General features: G+C 53.6%; 2 protein-coding genes across 24 annotated transcripts in view; one reads left to right on the top strand and one right to left on the bottom strand.

Moving 5' to 3' along the window:
• Positions 1–6,792, top strand: part of ZMYM4 (zinc finger MYM-type containing 4) — a 39,639-nt gene extending 32,847 nt beyond the window's left edge. For all 7 annotated transcript variants that reach the window (XM_048326946.1, XM_048326945.1, XM_048326951.1 and 4 more), the window contains 4 exons: positions 921–1,032; positions 2,121–2,369; positions 3,253–3,382; positions 4,959–6,792. In XM_048326946.1, coding sequence (XP_048182903.1) covers positions 921–1,032; positions 2,121–2,369; positions 3,253–3,382; positions 4,959–5,166 — 699 coding nt within the window. In that variant the 3' untranslated portion in view covers positions 5,167–6,792. The remainder of the gene's footprint in view (positions 1–920; positions 1,033–2,120; positions 2,370–3,252; positions 3,383–4,958) is intronic.
• A 4,025-nt stretch (positions 6,793–10,817) lies between these two features.
• On the bottom strand, positions 10,818–22,055 carry LOC125337476 (interferon alpha-inducible protein 27-like protein 2). Of its 17 annotated transcripts, none has more exons than XM_048327242.1 (8): positions 21,899–22,055; positions 17,478–17,532; positions 14,879–14,922; positions 13,046–13,096; positions 12,664–12,849; positions 11,909–11,959; positions 11,397–11,558; positions 10,818–11,152 (listed from the first exon to the last, which is right to left on the bottom strand). In XM_048327242.1, the coding sequence occupies exons 1-8, from the start codon at positions 22,038–22,040 to the stop codon at positions 10,956–10,958; spliced, it is 888 nt and encodes a 295-aa protein (XP_048183199.1). In that variant the 5' UTR covers positions 22,041–22,055; the 3' UTR covers positions 10,818–10,955. The 17 variants fall into 17 exon arrangements, 15 of the variants coding, with proteins under 15 accessions (XP_048183199.1, XP_048183205.1, XP_048183211.1 ...); XM_048327248.1 differs by lacking the exon at positions 21,899–22,055 and adding an exon at positions 17,793–17,867; XM_048327254.1 differs by lacking the exon at positions 21,899–22,055 and adding an exon at positions 17,823–17,860 and having other exon boundaries at positions 12,664–12,854.
• Between the last annotated feature and the right edge of the window lie 316 nt (positions 22,056–22,371).

The raw sequence follows: 22,371 nt of genomic DNA, 5'->3' as shown, positions 1-22,371 counted from the left end.
ATAAGTTTACATGGAAGGGATTGCCCAGGAAAGATTCCCAGTGACAAGACAGACACCTGTTGTGTTGGCAATATTTACAGAAAAAATACATTGGGAATAACTGCATTGTAATTAGTGAATACTAAGAGTAGTGTAGTTAGTCCTTACTACCTGCCTTGCAACAGTAGCAGTACAAACATAGAATAACACTTATTTGTGTTTAAAATTCAATGTTCAGTATATTTCTGTTCTGTTTCCTTTAGAGCAGCCTGCTTGTTCCTATTCTGAAACAGGCATTTTGAGATAAAGAGTCAAAAGCTACTTATAACATAAAACCTATTTAATTAGACATGGAATCATCTTAATTTTTTTTTTCCTTGCTATGCTTGGACAAAATGTAAAAAGAGTTAAAATTCAAAGTGCCATTGATAAGTTCTAGGAGTATCAGTGATTTTTGTGTTCCAGTTTTGACTTATTTATTGATACAAACTCCTGACTTTTAGAAAACTTTTCTAAACTGCTCCTTGGCAAGTTTAAGGAACTTTTCTTCCTTGGTGCTGCAAGCTGAGCAATTTCAGCAGCCTGTGTCTCTTGTCAGGAGGTATTAGCATGTAAAGTTCTTTTCAACAGAAAAATACTCAATAATTATGGTTTTTATAGGCAGACCTTTTCAAGAATATTTAGAGGAAGACGATTTTGCAGAAAACAGCTCTAGAGCTTGAAATATTAACCACAGTTCTTGTCTAGATCTCTCCTTTCGTAGTGAAGAGGTCCCAATCCCTGCAGAAATTTGATTTGCTGTTTTACTGGAGATTTCACCAAAGTGTTTGGCCCCATAAGGCACTGGGACACAAGAAAGGAAAAGAATCTGATGTCCTGTATCTTCTCTGCAATGTTATATAATCACAAACTGTTTGTCTTCCTGTTTTTTTCTCTTGTAGTACCTGTTTGAGAATGGTAGAATAGATAACATTTTCACCGAGCCCTATTCCAGGTTTATGATTGAACTCACAAAACTTCTGAAAATCTGGGAACCTACAATTCTTCCAAATGGTAGGACAATTCTTTTGTTTTATGTAGCTGCATGACAAAGCTGTATCAAAAATTAATGTTTTCTCAGGGCCAGGAAGAGAATGTGATCTGAGGCTGTCATGTTAGTCTCCTCTCTACACCATGGATTTTATGTCTGTATCTACCAGTTATGGTTACACTTAAATATATCTTTGCCTCTGATCAATCCTTTGAAAGAAAGGATTCCTATTCTGGCACTCAACACATTAAGTTTTCTTCTTCCCTCAAGTTTTAGCTCTTTTTTTTTTTTAAATACAAGTAGCCAGAATTGAATGTAGTATTTGAGATGAGGTACTGCAAATACTGCAAATACTGTATACAGTTGCACTGATATTTCCATCTTAGTGCTGGAAATACTCCTGGTGAATTTGAGGATCATATTAGTAAATCATTGGAATCTTGTCTCAACTCCCAAATTAAGATTTCCCAAATTCTGCAGATACTTTTAACTGGTTTTCAAGCCTGATTATGTGGTTTGTAGAGCTGGACACCAGCCCTGTGAGTACACAACATCTTTTCCAGAGTATCAGTGAAATTTAAGTAATACTGACAATTCCACAACTGGCTTTTCATTTAGAAAAATGAGCTTTCTATTTAATACAGAAATAATCCAATTACATATAGTTTGCTGCACATAGTGATATTTTTTGCAACAAATTTCTTCTAAGCCCCTGTATCTCCCTTTCCTAACTGACTTATGATAATCACAATGGGCTATTTATACATAAAATGGGACATTTTAAACTCATACTTCATGTTGTAGGAATTACACATTTTTGCAGTTGGCTGAGTGTGGTTTAATACAGTGAAATTAGAACTTAGTGAGAATCTGCTGGTGTCTGCAGTTCCTTTATATCCTTCTCTTCAGGTATGGGAAGATCATGCTGTTCCACAGCTTGGTTCTCCATGCTCTTATGTTTGTGCATGCAGTATTCTGGTTTTATTGGATTACAGTTGCTGATGATAGGTGTGAATTTGACCTGATGTGTGGTTCATTAATAGAGGTTAGCTGAAAGAGGATTTATATGCATAAATAACTATTTTCTTTGTCCTTTGCCCATTCTTTGTAGGTTATATGTTCTCAAGAATTGAAGAGGAACACTTGTGGGAATGTAAGCAGCTGGGTGCATATTCCCCCATCGTTTTGTTGAACACCCTTCTATTCTTCAACACCAAATACTTCCAACTAAAGAATGTCAGTGAGCACCTGAAACTGTCCTTTGCCCATGTTATGAGGCGCACTCGAACTCTGAAGTATAATACTAAGATGACATATTTACGTTTTTTCCCACCCTTTCAAAAACAAGAGGTAGAATCAGGTGAGTGCTCTCTGATCTTTGGTGTTTGGGCAGTCACATTTGTGTTTGAATTATGGAATCAGGATTTTGTGATTCTGTGTTGTCTGCTTCTCTTTTAAAAAGGACTGGGGAGAACAAATATGTTCTGCTGTAAGCAGAGCTAAGCATATGCTGTTATCCTGAATGTATTTGCAGTATTTTTCTCTGCTTTAAAGAGAAATTTGGAATGAGCCAAGGCACCCAGGAAAAACTTACAGAGGAAGTGTCACAGATTTGGCTGCAGATTTGTTTAATAGTCTTTCGTAACATCCTCAGCTTGCATCTATTAACTACTGCAAGAGTTAAAGGCCTTTTCTGAAGTCCTTTTCTCAGCACTTCACAATCTTAGGGTTTGGAGGTCCAGACCTTTATTGTGGCTTTTTAATTCCCGTATTTGTCCTGGGTCTGTGTGGGGAGCAGACCAGGCAGCCCCAGTGGAAAACAGCAATATGGGGCTTGCACTCGGAGGCAAAGACACACAGATGTTTGTTCTCAGTTAATTTTGGCATTTGGGAAAAGGAAGTCTTCGATCCTATTGGCTTCTTCAGTTTATAGTTCCAGTGCATTACATGAATTCTTCTTTAATAAGTAAAATTATATCCTCCATGTCTTCCTGCTAGTTCTTGTGAGTTTTCTAGATGAGGAATGGGCTGTGGACCTGGCCTGTAGGATGTGCAGTCCTTTGCCCACCCAGCAGATCACACCAGGTGACCATGGTTGGATGGTGACACGTGACAGAACCAGTTCAAGGAGTGGGTTTGGGTGATGCAGAGTCACCACTGAGTGCTGGGCTGAGACGCCAGGCCTTGTTTCTGAAGGTGCTGCTTTTCACTGAACTTCTGTGATGCCATTTTTGTGTATCCAGATAAATTATCAGTAGGCAAAAGGAAACGCAGTGAAGATGAGGAGGTTCCAACAGCAGTGGAAATGGCTGAAAACACAGATAATCCCCTCCGGTGTCCAGTCCGACTTTATGAATTTTACTTATCAAAATGGTAAGTGACAGAACTTGAGCTTTGGTCTGTGTGTAGACTAGAACAGGCATTTGGGCAAGGAGCCCACTCAGACCCTCTGTGCCCGTGCTGTGGTTCCTCTCCCCAGTTCCCAATCCCTCAGTGTGAGCAGAACAGGAATTCCAACAGCAGCACTGCTGTGAGAGCCCCAAACAGGTTTTTTTGTTACTGGTGTTGAGTCAAGAGCAGAGTTACAGAGAGAGATGTATTATTTAAATAAATAAATTCTTCGATATAAATGTAAACTGGAATGTTCATGGCATTCTCATCTCCCTTAATTCCCATACACCATCATTCTTGTGAGGAGATTATAACTAATATCCCAAGGAACATCATGTTCCTTGTGAAAGAGTGTAGGAGAAGTGTGAATTAGGTAAAACTCCTGATAGATTTTGCCTGCTAAGATGTGAGATTAACTTGTGTTTAGGAGTTAGAAAGGAGACTATAGCAAGGACAGAGATATAAATCATTTTTCTCTCCTGTTTCTATATAAACTTCAGTTAGATCCTTGAGCAGGTGGAAGATGATGTTCTTCTCTCTTCAAAGAAAATACACATGCTAAATGAAACAGCATCTCATTAGTGTCAGCTGAAACTCAGATAAATCACCCTCAGAAATGTACCTACTGAGCATACTACAAATATCCCATTACTGAGGCAGAGACAGGCATGCAGCTGTCCAGGCTCCTTCTCTCCCTCTTCTTACCTTCCTTGTCTTCACTGGCACGTCATTAGAAGCTTTTAGTTGTTCTAAAGGGCTGGGAAAGCATTTTCATGCTCCTCATCATATATCATGGCTGAGCCTCTGCAGTGGTGCAGGCAGCAGTACAAATTCCCTTTGCTGTTTTGATGTGACTATCCCAAAGCCAGGCAGGAGGGATCCTGGCTCTAGAGACTTTAGAACCCTACCAGAGCCTGGAAGCTGCCTTGGAGTCAGTCTTTCAAGCAGATGGGCTTAGCATTGCAGCATGGCCAGGCAAGCTGGGATTTAGTTTTACTCACTCTTGAATAGCACCTTAGAATCATTTAGGTTGAAAACTCCCTCTAATCAAATTCAGCTGTTCCCTCAGCACTGTCAAGGGCAGTACTAGCCTAAGTCCCCAAGTGCCACCTCCACATGGCTGTTAAATCCCTCCAGGGACAGGGACTCCACCACTGCCCTGAGCAGCTGTGCCAGGGCTGGACAACCCTTTCAGTGAAGAAATTTTCACTAATATCCAGTCTAAGCCATGAGACCATTTCCACTTGTCCACATTATGCAGCAAGTCTGGAATCCCAGAACCAGTTTCATTCAGGGATTGCATGTCAAATGCATTTATCACTCCTACCATTAACTGGATGACACTGAAAAAGAAGGTACTTTGATTTTCTTTGTTTCTTTATAAGCAACTTCTGCTGAGTGACCTGGAAACAACTTAACTGTTCCCTAAGAGGAAGGGGGAAGACAGTGTTGTCATCTCAATGTAACTTTGATTTCTTTGCCGATTCTTTCTTAAACTCTTGGTAAGATTGTAAGTGCAGGCCAGCGTTCCTAAACCTTGTTTTGTTTGCGTTGGCAGTTCTGAAAGCGTGAAGCAGAGGAGTGATGTGTTCTACCTGCAGCCCGAGCGCTCCTGTGTTCCCAACAGCCCCATGTGGTATTCCACATTGCCAATAGACCCAGGAACCTTGGACATCATGTTAACACGGATTCTTATGGTGAGGGAGGTACATGAAGAACTTGCCAAAGTCAAATCAGAGGACTCTGATATTGAGTTATCAGACTAACTGCAGTGGGGTATTTTCCTTTGAATACTCATCAGAAGCACCAAAATGTGAATACGTCCAGCCTTTGGAAAATGTGTATCAAGTAAGCCAAGATAATGTCACCTACAGGCAGATTTTGTACCACAGTGGATGTACAAACTGGAACTGGAAGGAAGCAAGCTGTGTAAGCTGCAAATCCCAACGTCCTGTGGCACCAGTCAATCCTCGGAACAAATCTAAGTGGAACTCACCTATTGGAGTGGTGCATAAATCCTTTATCTGTTTAGGATTTTTAAAAGTTGTGAGATATTTTTAAGGAAAATGGTTGTGTAAAATCTACCCTCACACTGTTGGGCATGGAGAGCTAGATTGTGGCTCAGGTGACTTCCCAGCCTGCTGGCTGGCAGCCCTTGCTGCCAAGGAACACGTGGAGATCCTCGAGCTCTTCCACAGGATACGAGAGAAAGGGGTGAGGTTTAGACAGACACCTTCTGTTATAAATACACCTACACATACACTTTTATAATTTTTTTTTTTTTTTTTTTTTTTTTTTTTTTTTTTTTTTGAAAACTGGGATCAAATGTTAGCAAGGCAGGAGCCGCTGGCCATCCCAATGGACAACTCTGGCTGCTGTCAAGTGGTCACGCGAGGCCAGACGCCGGCTCCCGCTCGGGGCTCGCGGCAACTCTCGCCCTGTTGGAAGAGGTGCTGTAGGTCAAACTTCCGAGTGACCTTTCGGAGGCTGTCCAGGAGGGGATGTCCTGGGCTCTGTGCAGAATCCCTTCCCCAGCCCCGTAGCTCTGCAGTCTGTCCATATAACCCAGCAAATACTGTGGTGCACGGAAAGTTTATTTCCCTTAAGGCAGCTTTCCTTTCTCCTCTTTCCCTACTCCTATGGTTTTGATTATTTTGTAAGGCAAATCTAGAGAGGGCTTTGTCATTTCAAACAGAAATACACACACACTCTTTCTCTTTCCACCTTTGCAACGCGGGCAGTGTTGTACAAAGGATGCAGTATTACTTCTGACAGCAGAACTGTGGTAGAAAATGACCATGTGTGTTTTTATCCCGCCCCACCCAAAGAAATTTAGTCATAGTGTTGGAAATTGAAAGAGATTTTTTTTTAAGGCTTGGCTGTTACTGAGTCTTTTGGAAGAGAAAAGCTCCCATGTGGTGTTTAGAGGACAGGACATTATCAGATACTGTGTGTATCTCCGTTTTCTCAAACTCTAGGTGTGTGTTTCTGATGACCAGTGGTCACAAATTCGTTGGAAACCCAAACTATTTTTAAAGAAGAGAATTGTATGGTTTTTATCTAGCTCTGGTCAGTTATCCATCTTCTGTAACAGGGATCTGATATTTGAGCTTGTCACTAAAATTTCAAGAGATGAAAATCAACAGCCTTGAATAATATTTCCTTTTTTTGTTTTCTTTTGTTTTGTTTGGTTGGGATTTTTGTTTTGTTTTGGTTTTTTTAATTATTTTTTTAGCAGTTACAAAAGTAATTTAACAAAAATAAAATCAGAAAGTAGTCTATTGACGTTGTGTACTCGGTAGTCCTGTCCCTGCCTGTAACAGATTTCACTGATGTATTTTTTAATACAGAAAATTATGTGAAAAGTAAAACCTGCCCCTGATTCTGTCTGACCAAAGCTCATCTGTGTCTGTCATTTCTGAGCAAAGGTTCTGCTTTCTTCATGGCCTGGCATTCCCAGGGGAGATGTTTTGGCCACTCCCTGGCACTCGGAGGCTCAGGGATGCTCCTTCAGGCTCAGTTCTTGCTCCATGAACACCAACCTGCCCCTCCCCATTGTTACACTGAATAGTGAAATTGCAGGCAGAGTGGTTTGGACTGGGAAGGTTCAGGGAAAACAAAATCATTCTGGAAAGATCAGTTTGTAGGGGATTGAAAAGGTCTGAGGTGTGTCTGCTGCACACAGGTGTGCCCAGAGCCTCAGTGTCCACAGCACAGGGGAGGCTCCAGGAATTCCTGTGTCTCCTGGGCAGCTGCTGGGGGTGCAGCACGCTGTCCTTGCCGGCTCCCTCCTTTCCTGATCCCCCCTGGGAATGAGCAAGGCAGCAGGAAGGGTAGGCTTTCCTAGGGTGGGGATGGTGTGAAAAATAATCCCACAGCTGAGCATTCCTTAATAGACATTAACAGAAATATTCCCATAGAATAACGCAGGATGTTTGTACCTTATGAGAAACACTTCTCTTTCTCTGAACATCCTCACTGTTTCTTGTCTGAGAACACTTTCACTGAGGCCAATTTTTTGCAGGCACTTAGAACGAAAGACACTTGCCTTTCAGATTCTCTCAGCAAGGAAAGTGAAATCCCCTTAACTTTCACTGGCTGAAAGCAAAGTTGTTAAACATTGTGGAAACTCCTTTGACTTGGTGGATGTGATGTGAGAAACATTTTATTGCAGTTCCATGGTAATAATTAACACAGTAAGTAGTTTTAGTTTCAATTTCACTTCTCCTTGGAGGCCCTTTGGCAATGGTCTGCTTTTTCCAGGGTCTGCCTGGGCTGTTTTTGCTTCGTGAGGGATTTCTTGTCAGCCCAGCTCAAGTTCACACTGACACACAAGAAGGATTATCTTGAAGGATTAAAATCTATTTGTAGATTATACACACAGGCTCAAAGTTCTGAACACAAACTTGTTTGTAATCAACACTTCTGACTCAGTTGCTGAGCACACAACCAAGGTTTATTGAGATATTCTTTTAAAGAGAAAAATCATGCTGTATCCTGCTAAATCACAGAGACAACTGGGCTGGAAAAGACCTTTGAGATCATCGAATCCACACTGATACCTAACACCAGCTTGTCAACCAGACCATGGCACTGAGTGCCTCATCCAGTCTTTCCTTATACTGTAGTCTCAGAGTGGACAGAGAAGCAATAAAGATGGCTATGAGAAAGAAAAATAGAAAACTTTCTGCTACCAGGGTGCCAGCAGGTCCCAGTGCAGGAGGTATGCTCGGTGCAAACCTGCTGCTCCATGCTGGCTTCAGTTCACTAAAGAAGGGAACTGGGGGCAAGTTGAAAACCACAGAATTAGGTGCAAAAGTAAGTTAAATTACCTTGGGAATTATTCTGCTAACTACTGCTAAAAAAAACACCCCAGGATTTCTCTGGAATAGTTTCCAACTCCTCAGAGACTTAAAACAGCAGCAAAGTCCCTCATCACGTGTCCCCAGGTGGGCTGCTGGTTCAGTGCCAGGGCTCACAGAGGTGACTCAGAGGAATGTGCAATAAAGTCATTGGTTTTTTTGGTAACAATCTCGGTAACTCCCCAGTCCCTCGAGCAGTAGCTTCACTGTTGCCTTAACAACCAAAGAACCCAGAACAAATGCTCGTGCATCGAATGCTTACCGTGCTCGCAACCACCTGGCATGGCTGGAGCTTTGCTCTCCTCAGCACAACAGGTTCCTCCTCATTCTTCCTTGACCTGTCATCCATTTTGAACATTCCAGAGGCAAAACTAAGATTTGCTGTCTTCATTAAAGAGCTGCTCCCTGGCAGTACTTTCCCTGTAGCATCATCAGCCTTGTAAGATTATAAGTAAGAAATAAGTTTTGAGCAGTTGAGTTCCTGTGCATTAACTGTTGGGGTTTTTTTTGTGCCTGTGTACAAGCACCGAAAGCGTGTAAAAATCACAGACCATTGCTGAGGAGAAAGTCTAGAAAGGGTTTGGGGAACACTGAAATGGGTGTGTTGTGCCTCTCAGAGCTGCAGGTCTTGTTTCATGTTGCCAGAGCTTCTCACCTGCAGCAGGTGATGTAACAGAGGAGTCCCCACAGGATCCTCTCCTTTGCCTTACAGGGCTCAGCTGCTCCAGGGAAATCCCTTTGGTCCAGCGCCATGGCTGCAGAGTTGGGCAGGTAGGACTGACTGCTTTTGCATCTTCCCTGGGAGGAAACAGCTGGCTTGGAAACGATGAGGGGGGTCAGATGGTTCTGCACAATATTACTGTGTTTGTTTTGGAGTTGACCCCAGCCCTTTTTTAGGTGGATTTTTTTTAACTAAGGAAGAAATCACTCATTTAGTCTGACCACTGGCACAAACTTCTTCCAGCAGCAGAACTGTAGGAACTTGCCTTTTTGTCTTCAGTTCCCCCACCACAATCCCAAGAAGCATTCCAGAAGTTTTCTGTTGTGTTGTGCTTGCTGAGGGAACAATTTCGGACATGCTAGGAAGAGCAAGTGGCAGAAGAGCTGTTGCAAGGTGCTGGGAAGGTGCTTTGGGCAGGCAGGTAATTGATGGTACATGGCAAAACACTAATATAAATATTAAGTCCCTAAGATTCATGGTTTCATATTCAAAACATCTCACTGAGGAGGTCCTTGATGCTCAACCACTGGCACTGGTGCTGGCTCTGCTCCAGGGAGTGTTGCACAGTTGCAGAATGGTTTTAAAAGTCATAAAGGCTCAAAGCAAAAAAGGGCAGCTTGGATTCCTCTAGCCACAGAACTGAAATGTCTGCTGGACATCACATTCCCTAAGCTGACGGATTTTCAGCAGAGATTCAGCTTTTATTAAAGAAACAAGAGCTGGGATACCTAACTTTCACCTGCCAGGTGGGAGAAGAGAATTTATGACAATGAAACAGTGAAGTTGGACAGAGCTTTGCACCCCAAATCTGAAAATGCCATGGTTTTAATCTTGGCGGATCCAAGTGGATGTGGCAGCACAAGCCACACACCCCAGCTTGGTTGTCTTGATTATTAGTCAGCCTTTGGCTATGTCAACAAAGGGGCTTGGGCCTTCGAGTCCTGGGTCCTTTATCCTCTCTTCTGCATATTTATGACACAAACAGCCAGGGCAATTTGAAAAGGTCTTTTTGACCTGCTGGGAGCCAGGCTGCAGCTTTGGAGAGAAGGGTGAGGGTGATGGCACCTGATCTTTCTCCCCAGCTAAGCCACTGACTCATCCCCCAGCCCCAGCACACATTTCCCGTCACTCCTGTTGGATCGATGACACCTCATGTCTTGTCCCTTCCAATCTGTACCTCGGTTGTACCCTCCGTAAATTGGCCAGACTTTCCTACCTCGTTAGGGCATTATGAGGCAGAATTCCGTAGGATGCTTTGCAGTGCCGTGATGAAAGGTGCTATATAACTGCAAAGTGTTACTGCAGAAGATGTAACTAGGTCACCAGTGCATCATAACCTATATTAAGCAGACATTTTCTTATATGAGAATTTATAGAGCTCAATGTATGGTATTAATAAGTGAATTATTGAGACCCTCAAAATAGTTTTTGTTTCAATCGTATCTGTATTCTGGAAAAGTGATTAAAAACCTTTAACCTTAATAAAAGAGTGCATCCTCCTTTCCTGTATGATGTTGGAATCTAAGTTTAAGAGCAGAATCTCAGAGATTTCAAACGGGGAGGGCTCATTTGTTTTTAAGCCGCTGTTAAAATTGCAGCTGATCACCTGCACAGCAACACCTGGTGGTTCCCACGTGGTGATCCCACTCACACCCGGTTTTGTTCCTCTGGCGTGGGCAGTAACTATGCACCTTCCCCCAGCCGAGTGCAGGGGAGCTGGTGGCACCCGTCAGCGAGCGGGTCAGTCCTGGGGACTGAACATCCCCTGTGCTCTGTCACCCTCTAATGCCACCATCACCCAAGAGCAGCAGCGACACACAAACACCAACTCTGCTGCAGGCAAAGCACCTTTATTGGCTTCAGGGCACTCGTTGCTCAGGAGAATCCAAAGCTTTTAAAAGGAGAGGCAAGGCTCTGAGGTGTCAGTGGGGGTTTCCCAGCACCTGCCATCATGCATGGCAAGGCCTTGGGATCAGGCACCTGCTTGGCTTCTCTTGGGTTCCTCATTTGGAGTTGTCTTCTCCTCATGTTTGTCACACGAGTTAGTTTTCTTGGGTTTGTCACTTGGAGGTTTCTTCCACCTGGACACCCAGGCACCGCTTGCTCCACCAACTGTGCTCAGGGCAGATGTCAGCCCAATTTTGGTACCAATAGAGAAACCTGCAGCTCCTGCAAAGACAGATCAAGGTGTGAAGTCCCAGGAGCATCGAGGCTGCCTGCTGAGGGACCGAGCACTGGGCACAGACAGCCAAGGACTCCTGGGCAGGGAGAACCTGGAGAGTTTGGAGCCATTCACACCAGTGAGGACTTAAGGGGCTGGTTTGGCTCTAGAGCAAGCCCAGGGTACAACCCTGTGTTCCCTCCCATGGAGATGGAGCCAGGGCAGCCCAGCTCCCCCGCCCTCCCCACTCACCGATCGACTGCAGCACAGCCACGGTGCTGCCGGCGGCCACTCCGCCGCCGTTGGCGATGGCAGCTGCCGACATCATCTTGGCAGCAATGGAGCCAGCGGCGATGCCAGCTCCTGTGAACCCCAGTGCGCCGATGAACACCGGGATGCCAACCAGTGCCACGGCTGCAGGGAGGACAGAGCAGCGTTAGGGTGCTCTCTGTGACCCACTTCTCCCCCCGCCACCAGCACCAGAACCGGCCTCCCCAAAAAGACCCAGGGACCAGTGGACAGTGAGGGCTGGGGGTGCAGGGACAGGGACACCCCATGGTCGGCAGGAGAGGAACGGTGTGCAGTGTGTGCAGGCAGAACTCCAGGCAGCAGCCAGTGCTGCCCCTCCTCCACCCTGCCTGCACCCCAGTTCTCCCCAGCCCTCAAGAGTACTCGCAGCCCCAGCCCAGCCCAGTCCTCAGGACCACAGGGGCTGGGACCGGGCAGTGAACCCGAGCGCTGCCCATCCGGTGCCAGACCCTCACCTGCTCCCGCTGTGGCTCCAATGGCAACTCCAATGACTTCCTGTTTCTTCCCTGAAAAGGAAAATGGCAGGAGGGCAGGAAGGACAGGAGCATGGACAGTAAAGCTCCCCTGAGCAGTGCTGAGCACCCTGTGCCAGGCAGAGCAGGCTCCCAGTGCCAGCAGCAGCTCCTCCAGCCTCCCCCTGCCTTCATCTGCCCCCAGCCCCTGAAGATCCCAGGGAAGAGGCCACTGGTGGGGTGGGTCCCACTGCCCCCCCAGGCTGGGAGGAAAAGGGAGAAGGGGCACACCCTGGGGTGCCCACCCACCCTGCCCACCACACCCACCAACCCGGAACAGCACAGCATATGTCAGCCGTCTGTCACCTGCCACCAGCACAAGATTAATCAAACACAGGCCAACTCATCCTCTGCCTTGCCAGCTCCTCCCTGTATAGGGGAGAAGTAGCAGGGCTGGAAACACTGCCTGCTGCCATCCCTTCCTGGAGCACGGCAAATCCCAAGGCACTTGGTGGGTACCGGGGCCCCGGCCCCAACTGCACACCCACCACCCCTACAGCCCCATCTGCAATGCACTTGTGCTTTCAGGGCACCCATTGTTCCAGCACATCCCCAGCTCTTAAGAGGGTGGCCAAGCTGTGTCCAGGGATGGTGACTGCACCACTGCCCCCCCCCGGGCAGACGATTCCAGTGCCCAATCACTCTTTCAGTGAAGAATTTTTTCCTGATGTCTAACCTAAACTTCCCCTGGACTTTACCTGGACCAGCCTCATCCTTGGGTTCATCACCAGGAGTTGTCTCCTCCCCAGATTCCTCATCTGAAATTGTCTCCTTCTTAGGTTCATCACTAGGAGTCTCCTTCCCAGATTCCTCATCTGAAATTGTCTCCTTCTTGAGTTCCTCATCTGGAGTTGGCTTCTTCTTGGACATCTTGGCAGAGACTGCTGCACTGAGTGACAGCAGGATAGATGTCAGCCCAATTTTGGCACCAAGAGAGAAACCTGTAGCTCCAGGCCAGTGCTGCCCCTCCCTCATAGCAGCACCCTGAGTCTCCCCGGCCCCAGAACTCGCAGCCCCCAGCCTGGCCCGGTCCCTGACGGGACTGGGACCAGGCAGTGAACCCAAGTGCTGGAGATTTACCTTCTTGGGCAGCAGCTCCAGTGGCAGCTCCTTTGCTTCTGTGTCTCACACCTAAGAGAGAAAAAGGCAGGAGGGCAGGAGGGAGAAGAGGAAGAAGAAAAGGAAAACGAAGAGGAAAGGGACAGGGAAGGTGGAAAAGGAAAGGGAGCAGCGCTGCCCGTGCTGCTCACCTGCCCGCACCGTCGCTCACCTGCCCGCAGCGTTGCTCAGCTGCCCGCAGTGCCCGTGGACTGGAACGGGTCCGGTGCCCGCCCCGGGGCTGCCCCGCCCCAGCCACGCCCGGCGCGTCCCGCCCGGGCAGGAGGCAGAGGGCTGAGCTTTGTTTGGGGGGTCAGATACAGCAAGGGGCGCACGGGACAGAGGTGGGGGTCCCAGCCGGGGTACCGGGGGGTCCAGAGTGCAGGGCCACGGCAGACAACTGCCAGGGTCCCGGCGTGGATCCGCGGGGTCACGGCACGGCAGCCAAACCAGAGCCCAGAGCCTTGGTGGCTGTCGCGGCTAACCCCAGCCAGCCCCAAGCACCTCGCAGCCCCTCGCTTACCCCCCCCCACACCTCCATCGGGACCAGGGAGAGAACGGAAGGGTAAAAGCCAGAAAACGCGTGGGCTGAAATAAACAGCTTAATAGGGAAAGCAAAAGCCGTGCACGCAAGCAAAGCAAACCCAGGAATTCATTCCCTGCTTCCCGTGGGCAGGCAGGTCCTCAGCACCTCCAGGAGAGCAGGACCCCTTCACATGGAGCAGAGAAACACCATCAATTCCAAATGTCCCCTCCTTCCGCCTTCGTCCATCCATTTATGTCACATGCTCTGGAATACCCCATTGGTCACTTGGGGTCACCTGTCCCTGCCAGGTCTCCTCCCAGCCTCCCACACACTCCCAAATCCCTCCCCAGCACGGCCGTATGAGGGGCAGGAAAGGCCTTGGCTCTGGGCAAGCTCAGCACTAACAAAACACCTCTGTGTCATCAACCCCGTGTTCGGCACAAACCCAAAACACAGCCCCAGAGCAGCCCCTGGGAGGAACATTAACTCTGCCCCAGCCCGAAGCACCGCAATGGCCAACAGGACAGACCCTCAGGAGTCCTGAGGAAGAGGAAGAAAAATCAACCCGGGTCCCCCCCAGCAGGCCTGGCCTAAGCATACGGCTCCCCATCCCCCCTAGCCATGGGGAGCACCTCAAGGAGGAGCAGATCGCCCAGACCTCACCTCCCTGCTGCCATCGGGGGGCCCCACACACCGGGCAGCGCAGGCAGTGCGGCCACACCGGGCACCCCTGGGCCTGGACCCTGCCCCCATGGCCACCCCAGGCCCTGGACATGCTGCTGGCACTGCCCGGGGAGGCCAAAGTACAGAGTGCTGGGGAAATACTGTTCTGCCTTGTTTACCAACACTGCTGCATAATGCATTTCTTTGAGGTAATTAAATAGAGAAAATACAGGAACTGAAACTCAACTGAGTGTGGGGTGAGCCCTGAGGACACACATGGGGCACAGTACGGGACACACAGCACTTGTCAACCCAGTCTGTCACCTGTCAGCAGCACAAGGTGAATCAAACATAGTTTATAACAAAAACATCCGGCATGGGGGCCAGTGGCCCTGGTGAATCCCAAAACCAGGCAGGGGCTGTGGGGAGCACAGCGACCAGAGTGGGGAGCAAGGCCTGGGAGGTGCAGGGACGTGGACACCCCATGGCCGGCAGGAGAGGAACGGTGTGCAGGGCTGCAGCAGTGCAGGCAGAATTCCAGGCGGCGAGCGGCCAGTGCTGCCCCTTCCCTCTCAGCAGCTCCCAAAGTGACCCCGAGCGCTGCTCAGCCCGTGCCAGACGCTCACCTGCAATTGTAGCTCCAATGACGATTCCAAGGCCGAGTACAAAGCTGAATGCAATGACAAGTGAAAACCAACTTAAGAAGGAAAATGACAGAAGGGCCGGAGTGCGGGCACTAAAGCTCCTCCCGGCTGGAGCCCAGCGCGCTGTGCCGGGCAGGGCAGGGGCCCGGCGGCAGCAGCAGCTCTCCCAGCCCCACCCTCCTTCAGCCCTACCGGGACTAGAGGGGAGGAGGGGCAAACCCCAGGGTCGCCGTGTCCCCCCAGGCAGTGCCACTGCAGGGCCCGTGCCCCCCACGCCACGAGCCCCCCAACTTACCCATGGCAGCCTGGCCGCGAGCGAGAACCGCGCAGGGTCCTCGGTGAGCCTGGTCCTGCCGGGAAAGAGAACAAAACTTTCTTCCGTGGGCAGTGGGTGAGGCCGGCAGGGCTTTGCCGCCCTGCACGAACGCCCCCAGCCACCCCTGTCCCCTCCAGGAGCCCCCGGCCACCCCACGACAGCAGAGACCCCTCAGCCCCCGCCCAGGCTCCTGCCCGGCCCAGGGCTCGGTGCTGCTCCGCCGGTGCAGCGAGGTGAGCAGCCCCCCGTTATCGTCCCCCCCTCAGGGACAGGGCGCTGTCCCCACGCGGGAGCGCAGCACCCCACACCACCAACCTGTGCTGTGGGTACTGAGGGGCCAAGTGCTGCTGGAAAGACAATGACAGGAAATCCCCTGATAACGGACTTACGGAAAATGCCTAAAACCGCTCGCTGAGTTTCACTTTCATTCTCAATGTTTACTCTTGATGTTGTGGTCTCTGCTCGATCGGGCCCTGAGGATCCCAGACACGGCTCCCAGGACCCAAGACAAGTCCCCAGCCCAGCAGCAGTGGTGGGGCAGAGCGTGTCTGGCTGGACCAGCACCCCTGTCCCACCCCAAATCAAACTGAGTGGGTGTCCTGAGGCCAGACGCTGCAGAGATGCACCCACTTAAGCCCTGGCGCTCTGCCGGCCCTGCAGTGCCGTGTGATGCTGCCGGGAGGATTTGCTGTAGCACTGCCGGTGTCCCAGGCTCTGGCAGGGCTGTCAGGGTACAGAGCCAGCCCCTCGCTGTGCAGGGGAGCAGCAGCAAGGCTGGAAATGCTGCCTGGAGCCCGGCAAATCCCCCGGAGCTGGGCAGGCACTTCAGCCACAACGCACACCAAGCACCACCACACACGCACGTGTGCAACACACTTTTATTAAAACTTTCAAGGAATTTATTGCTCAAGGAAATCCAAATCTTTTAAAGGCGCAGCTGGGGGTCTGCGGGGGCTTTCCAGAGCCTGACATGGGAAGATAGGCTGCTTGGAAAGAAGAAAAACTGCTTGGCTTTGGGTTGGTGACCTAGAGTTCTTCCTTTGGAGAGCATGGCATCGGCTGCTGCTCGCAGGGCAGAGTCAGGCCTTTTGTTTTCACCCTGCAAAGACAAACGTTTGATGTCCCAGAAGCATCGAAGCTGCCTTCTAAGGGACAACCACGAGGCAGGGACAGCCAAGGGCTTCTCCTGGGCAGGGAGAGGCAAGGGTCTCCCTGGACTGTGCCAGGGAGTTTGCCTGCAGCAAGTTCTGCTCCTGAGCAAACCCAACACTGTCCGCTGTCCCTTTCTGTCTCTGGCCACTGCTGCCAGTGGACACAAGTGTTGTTCTTGCCACAGAGCAGTCACCTTCCTGCATGGCCCCTGAGGCCCTCAGCCTTGACCCCTACCCCAGCAGGTCCTGACTCTTCCCACCACATTGGGGATTGATCCCTTCCCCACATTTAGGGGAGATTTGGACCAGTGAGGAGTTAAAGAACTGGTTTGGCTTTAGAGCAAGCCCAGGGTACAACCCCGTATTCCCACCCAGCACAGCCCAGCTCCCCTGCCCTCCCCACTCACCGACTGTGAGAGCGAAGGCAAAAGCCACACTCTTGGTAATCCCCACTGCACTGATGGACACCGGCATACCACCTGCCACGGCTGCAGGGAGGACAGAGCAGCGTTAGGGTGCTCTCTGTGACCCACTTCTCCCCCTGCCACCAGCACCAGAACCGGCCTCCCCAAAAGGAACCAGGGACCAGAGTGGACAGTGAGGGCTGGGGGTGCAGGGATGGGGACACCCCAGGGCCGGCAGGAGAGGAACGGTGTGCAGGGCTGCAGCAGTGCAGGCAGAATTCCAGGCGGCGAGCGGCCAGTGCTGCCCCTTCCCTCTCAGCAGCTCCCAAAGTGACCCCGAGCGCTGCTCAGCCCGTGCCAGACGCTCACCTATGAGTGCCATTCCAACGACCATTCCAAGGAAGAGTGCAATGCCGATTCCATCCCAACCTAAGAAGGAAAATGACAGAAGGGCCGGAGTGCGGGCACTAAAGCTCCTCCCGGCTGGAGCCCAGCGCGCTGTGCCGGGCAGGGCAGGGGCCCGGCGGCAGCAGCAGCTCTCCCAGCCCCACCCTCCTTCAGCCCTGCAGACGCCCGGGAACGGCACCGGCCCCGCTGCCGCCACGGCCCGGAGGAGAGAGCAGAAATAGCAAAAGCACAGAGTCCCCGCGTCCCTCGTGCTGTCCCCTTGCAGGGCCCGTGCCCCCCACGCCACGAGCCCCCCAACTTACCCATGGCAGCCTGGCCGCGAGCGAGAACCGCGCAGGGTCCTCGGTGAGCCTGGTCCTGCCGGGAAAGAGAACAAAACTTTCTTCCGTGGGCAGTGGGTGAGGCCGGCAGGGCTTTGCCGCCCTGCACGAACGCCCCCAGCCACCCCTGTCCCCTCCAGGAGCCCCCGGCCACCCCACGAAAGCAGAGACCCCTCAGCCCCCGCCCAGGCTCCTGCCCGGCCCAGGGCTCGGTGCTGCTCCGCCGGTGCAGCGAGGTGAGCAGCCCCCCGTTATCGTCCCCCCCTCAGGGACAGGGCGCTGTCCCCAAACACCCACCGCGGGAGAGCAGCACGTCACGCCACCAACCTGTGCTGTGTCTTAAGGTCCGGAAAGATCGAGGCAGGGCGCGTCGGGACAGTTAATTTTCGAGTTTCACTTTCTCATTAACTCTTTATGTTGCTGTCTCTGCTGGAGCGGGGCTGGAGCTCCCGCGTTTTCGGGGGTCGGACCCTGGGGGTGTCCCCGCAGGGAGCCCTTTCTCCCCGACCGCCTCGGACGGGAGCTGTGGAGTCTGCGGAGCAAGGACGCGCCGGGCTGGTGGCTCCTCACGCCTGTGCCAGGGCTCCCGTGGCTTCACGGGGCGTTTCCCGACTGCTGAAACGCCGCGGTTTTGACGACGACCTCGGGCAAGTTTGGAAATCGTAGCTGAAGCCGCTCCGCCTGCCTCCTCTCCACCGGGCAGCCTCAAAAACCCCACCAAAGCCCCACTCTGCACCCCCCCTCCGCCGCCTCCCCCCCTTTCTCCCGCTCCCTGCACCCACTGTTCACCCCGAGCCCGCTCAGGGCAGGACGGCGGCAGCGCCCTGGGCCGGGGCGGTGAGGTGCAGCGGGTGCCGTAGCTCATGCGCCGCTGCAGCTGGTTGAAGGGGACCAAATCCAGTTGCAAATTGATCTGGTTCCTTTTTACCAGCCCCAGGGACGCATCGTCTCTCCGGAGGCGCCGTCTGGACCGTGCTGGTGATGGAGGCTCCCGGCGTGGGGGTCCCAGCCCAAAAATACATACTTCTTAACATTCCATAAGGCCGGCCGGCTCCGTATGGGCATATGAAGAAGTATGTAGGGTTGGGAGGGAGAGGCGGGCGGCGCGGGGCTGGGGGCGTGGGGCACGGAGCTGACCCTCTCCCGGCCGTGTCCTCCAGCTCCAGTGAGATCCTGGAAGGAGCTGTGGTGAAACCCAAGACCGGGCAGGGGCTGTGGGGAGCATCTCCTACCCAACCCCAGTCCCGTCTTCGGCCTCTGCCTGGCGCAGTGCAGGTGGAGGCACTGCCCATTTGGCCCCCTGTGCCCGCAGCCACCCCGGAGAACGGAGATCCCGGTGTTTGGAGGACAAGACAGAGCCGTGGCCAGCCTGTGTGCCCTGGACCCAGAAGTCCCTAGGCGGCTGGAGGGTGCTCAGGCTGGGGTTTGGGTGGTGGCTGCCCTGTGTGGGTGATGGGAAGCTCCAGGATGCAGCCGAAGCTCAGCAGTTTGGGCTGTGGGGGCACCTGGGGAGCTGCATCTGCGAGGAGATGGGGGCAGAGCCAAGGGCCGAGTCCCGTGAGCCCACAGGGCCAGCACAGATGGATGGCAGAGGTGGGCACCTGTGCTTGGAGCCCCTTCCACAGGGGGAATCCCCCTCGGCCCGAGCTCTTGGCTTGGCAGGAGACCCCCCTGCTGCTGCTGCTCCTCCTCCTGCTGCTGCTGCTGCTGCTGCACTGGGTCAGGATGCACCAACTCGCTCTCCTGCCACCCTGCCACCCCCAGGACATTCCACACCCCAAATCCCCCTGTCTGTGTGCCTGAGCAGTGGTTCCCGGTCAATGCAGCTGGGCCAGCTCGGGGGGCACCAATCTCCCACCCCCGCCATGCCCCTGCTCACCTCGTTTGCAGGCTCAGGAGAAGGACACAGGGCTCTGGGCCCTTCCCAACCCCTCCCCACGCAGCAGCTGTGGACAGGGAAGGCTGGAGATGCCTTTGCCCATGGGAGGGTGGTTCAGCTGAGAGCTCTGGGCTTCAGACCCCAATGGGGCTGCAGGGGGCTCCCCGGCCCCAGCACAGCTTGGCCATGGCAGGGTGACAGAGGGGATGAGTGTCACCACAACCCAAATATGCCTTGACCCCAGTGACCTTCCCACCCCTAAATCTGCAGCTGGAGTGGGACAATGGCAGGTACAGGGAGTGTCCCTGGGTTCCCAGGGCTGCTCCCTCCCGGACAGGGGAGTGAGGGGTGCGTGGGGGGCCTGGCCGTGGGCAAGAGGGATGTGGGGCAGGCTGGACATGGTGTGGCTGTGACTCAGCGCCCGGAGCCGTGGCCACACGCGCTGCAGCTCACTGGGCGCCAAGTACAGCCTCACGTCACCGGCCCTGCTTGCAGCACCCACAGGCAGCAGAGTCGCTGCTCGGTTGGCCCCTGAGACACCAAAGCTTTCTATGGGGCACAGCATGGCACAGCCATGGTCCCCCGAGCGTGCTCTGCCAGCACCCCAGGAGCTCCTGCATGGGTGGTCCTGATGATCTGGCCCTGAGGATCCCAGACACGGCTCCCAGGACCCAAGACAAGTCCCCAGCCCAGCAGCAGTGGTGGGGCAGAGCGTGTCTGGCTGGACCAGCACCCCTGTCCCACCCCAAATCAAACTGAGTGGGTGTCCTGAGGCCAGACGCTGCAGAGATGCACCCACTTAAGCCCTGGCGCTCTGCCGGCCCTGCAGTGCCGTGTGATGCTGCCGGGAGGATTTGCTGTAGCACTGCCGGTGTCCCAGGCTCTGGCAGGGCTGTCAGGGTTCAGTGGGAGCCAAAAGCTCATGGCTGCACCCATCCTGAAACCACAAAGCCAGGGCACAGCATCAGGGCTCTCACATTGCAGCCGAGTTCATCTCCAGTCACCTCGGCTGACCTTGGACAGCCTCCCAGGGCTGGGTGTTAGAGATACCCCAGCCCCAGGGGCCCATCCAGCCCCATCCCATGGCATGGTTCCCACAGCTCTCAGCAGGGCTCTCCCAGTGACCTTGGAGGGCTGCACCCAGCTCCACGGGATGCTCCCTGCATCCGGGGCACCTCGTGTCCCCCAACTCCAGCCCAGGCCACCCCTGCCTCCTCCCACCACCCCTCCTTGCCCCTGCCGTGTTCCACAGACCGGCTCTACCCCACCGCCCTCTCTGTGCCCAGATATTCCCAGTCATCACCACCAACCCCTCTGCAGCCCTGGGCGTGCCCCCACCACTGCAGGCATCTCTGAGTCCTCCCCAGCCCCAGCGCTGCCTTTGGCAGCTGCAGACCCCGAGCCGAAACCCACCAGGGAGCTGTGGCCCGGGGCAGCCCCTCTTCCACGAATTCTCCGTGCCCGCAGATCGGCTATGAGTCCCCGGCCAGGGCAGCCCCCCGTGTTCTCCGCCTGCCCCGAGAGCAGCTCCCTGCCCGAGCAGGGTCGTTTGTGGGGACCAGGGGCAGGCGACTTTGCAGGAGGAGGCGGAGGAGTCGGGGGGCTGCCGGGGCCGGCCGTAGTGGCACCCACAGGCACCCAACAACCCCAGCCTGGCTATAAAAGGAAGAGCCCTTTTTTTCCCGGCTCCGCCAGCGCCGCGTCCCCGGCCGAGCTCTGCAGCCGCTGCCCCGCAGGGGCCTTTCCAAGTTTTCCCATCCAGCTCTGCCCCCCCAGCCGGCTTCCCCCGGCTCATCCATCCCCGACAAACCCAATGCAGCAGCTGCCGAGTGGCTTATAAAATACCAAGAGGCCCAGCAAGGAGGAGGGAGGTGGGTGCAAGGGGAGCGCTGGCACACGATGCCTGGGGGAGCCCCCCGGCTCCCGTTCTGCCGCTCCTTCGCCCGCGGCATTGCCCGTGTCTGGGCTGTGGGCGCATTGCCCTGGTGCACCCGGCCATGGTGATCAGCACTTCCCTCCGTGCAAGTCCAAAATGCGATGCCGAGGTGCCCAGGAGTTGGGTTTCCCTTCCCACCCCATCCCACAGGCATGGGGTGTCCTCACTTTGCGTGGCCGAGGGCACCTCGGCTCCCTGGAGAGGGGGTGACCGGCCCCGGTGCAGGGGGACACCCGCAGGCAGAAGGGCCGGGTGCTGCCCGCAGAGCCGGGCACTCACCCCCCAGGGCCCCCCTGCCGCCGGGACCTGCGGGGGGGCCCCATTGCCCCCCCAGACACACAGAGAGTTGCTGCTGCCCCCCACTCCTCCGTCTCCACCCGGGCTGGCGCCAAGCAGGGGGGGCTGCGGTGACCCCCACCCCAGGGTGTCCCCTCCCTGCCCACGCCGAGCCGGAGCCCGGCAGCAGCAGCATCCCCGGCCCCGGCGGGCTCAGCACCGGCCGGGCTCGCTGAAGGTTAAACGTGGGCGGCGGGGAAAGCCCCGCTGCCCCCCGCAGATCCCGCACCTCCCGCCCGCAAGGCCACTCACGGTCCTGGAGGTGACACCGGCCGCAGCAGGCTGGGCTGGCGGCAGCGAGCTGCGCTGACACCCGGCACGAGCACGCTGCTTCCCCGCTCGCCTTGACTTTGCCACAGGACTCCTCCGGCTCGTCCGCAGGAGCTTGCAGCATCCTCCGGTTCAGCGGGAGAAGTTCCTCGCCAGGGAGGGAGGGAGGAGGGAGGGATTTAAGGCAGACCCTGGGATGCAACATCTCCGGGTGCAGTTGAAGACCCCTCGCTCTCTGGGCACCCCGAAGCTCCTTCCTCGCTCGCCCCATCCCGGGCTCGGTGTCCCGGCACATGTGCCCAATTCTGGGGATGCTGCGTGGGTGATCTCTGCTGAGAAACCCTCTCCCTCCCGGACCGAGGCAGCCAGGGCTGCCACCAGCACGCAGACGGCCGGCCAGCTCTGCCACCTGCCCCACGTCCCCCTGGTGCCCGGCGGGGGTCTCAGAGCCATGT

The sequence above is a fragment of the Corvus hawaiiensis genome, chromosome 23 (genome assembly GCF_020740725.1).
Source record: "Corvus hawaiiensis isolate bCorHaw1 chromosome 23, bCorHaw1.pri.cur, whole genome shotgun sequence".
NCBI lineage: Eukaryota > Metazoa > Chordata > Aves > Passeriformes > Corvidae > Corvus > Corvus hawaiiensis.
The sequence above is the reverse complement of the archived record's forward strand: the minus strand, read 5'-3'. Positions and strand labels throughout refer to the sequence as shown.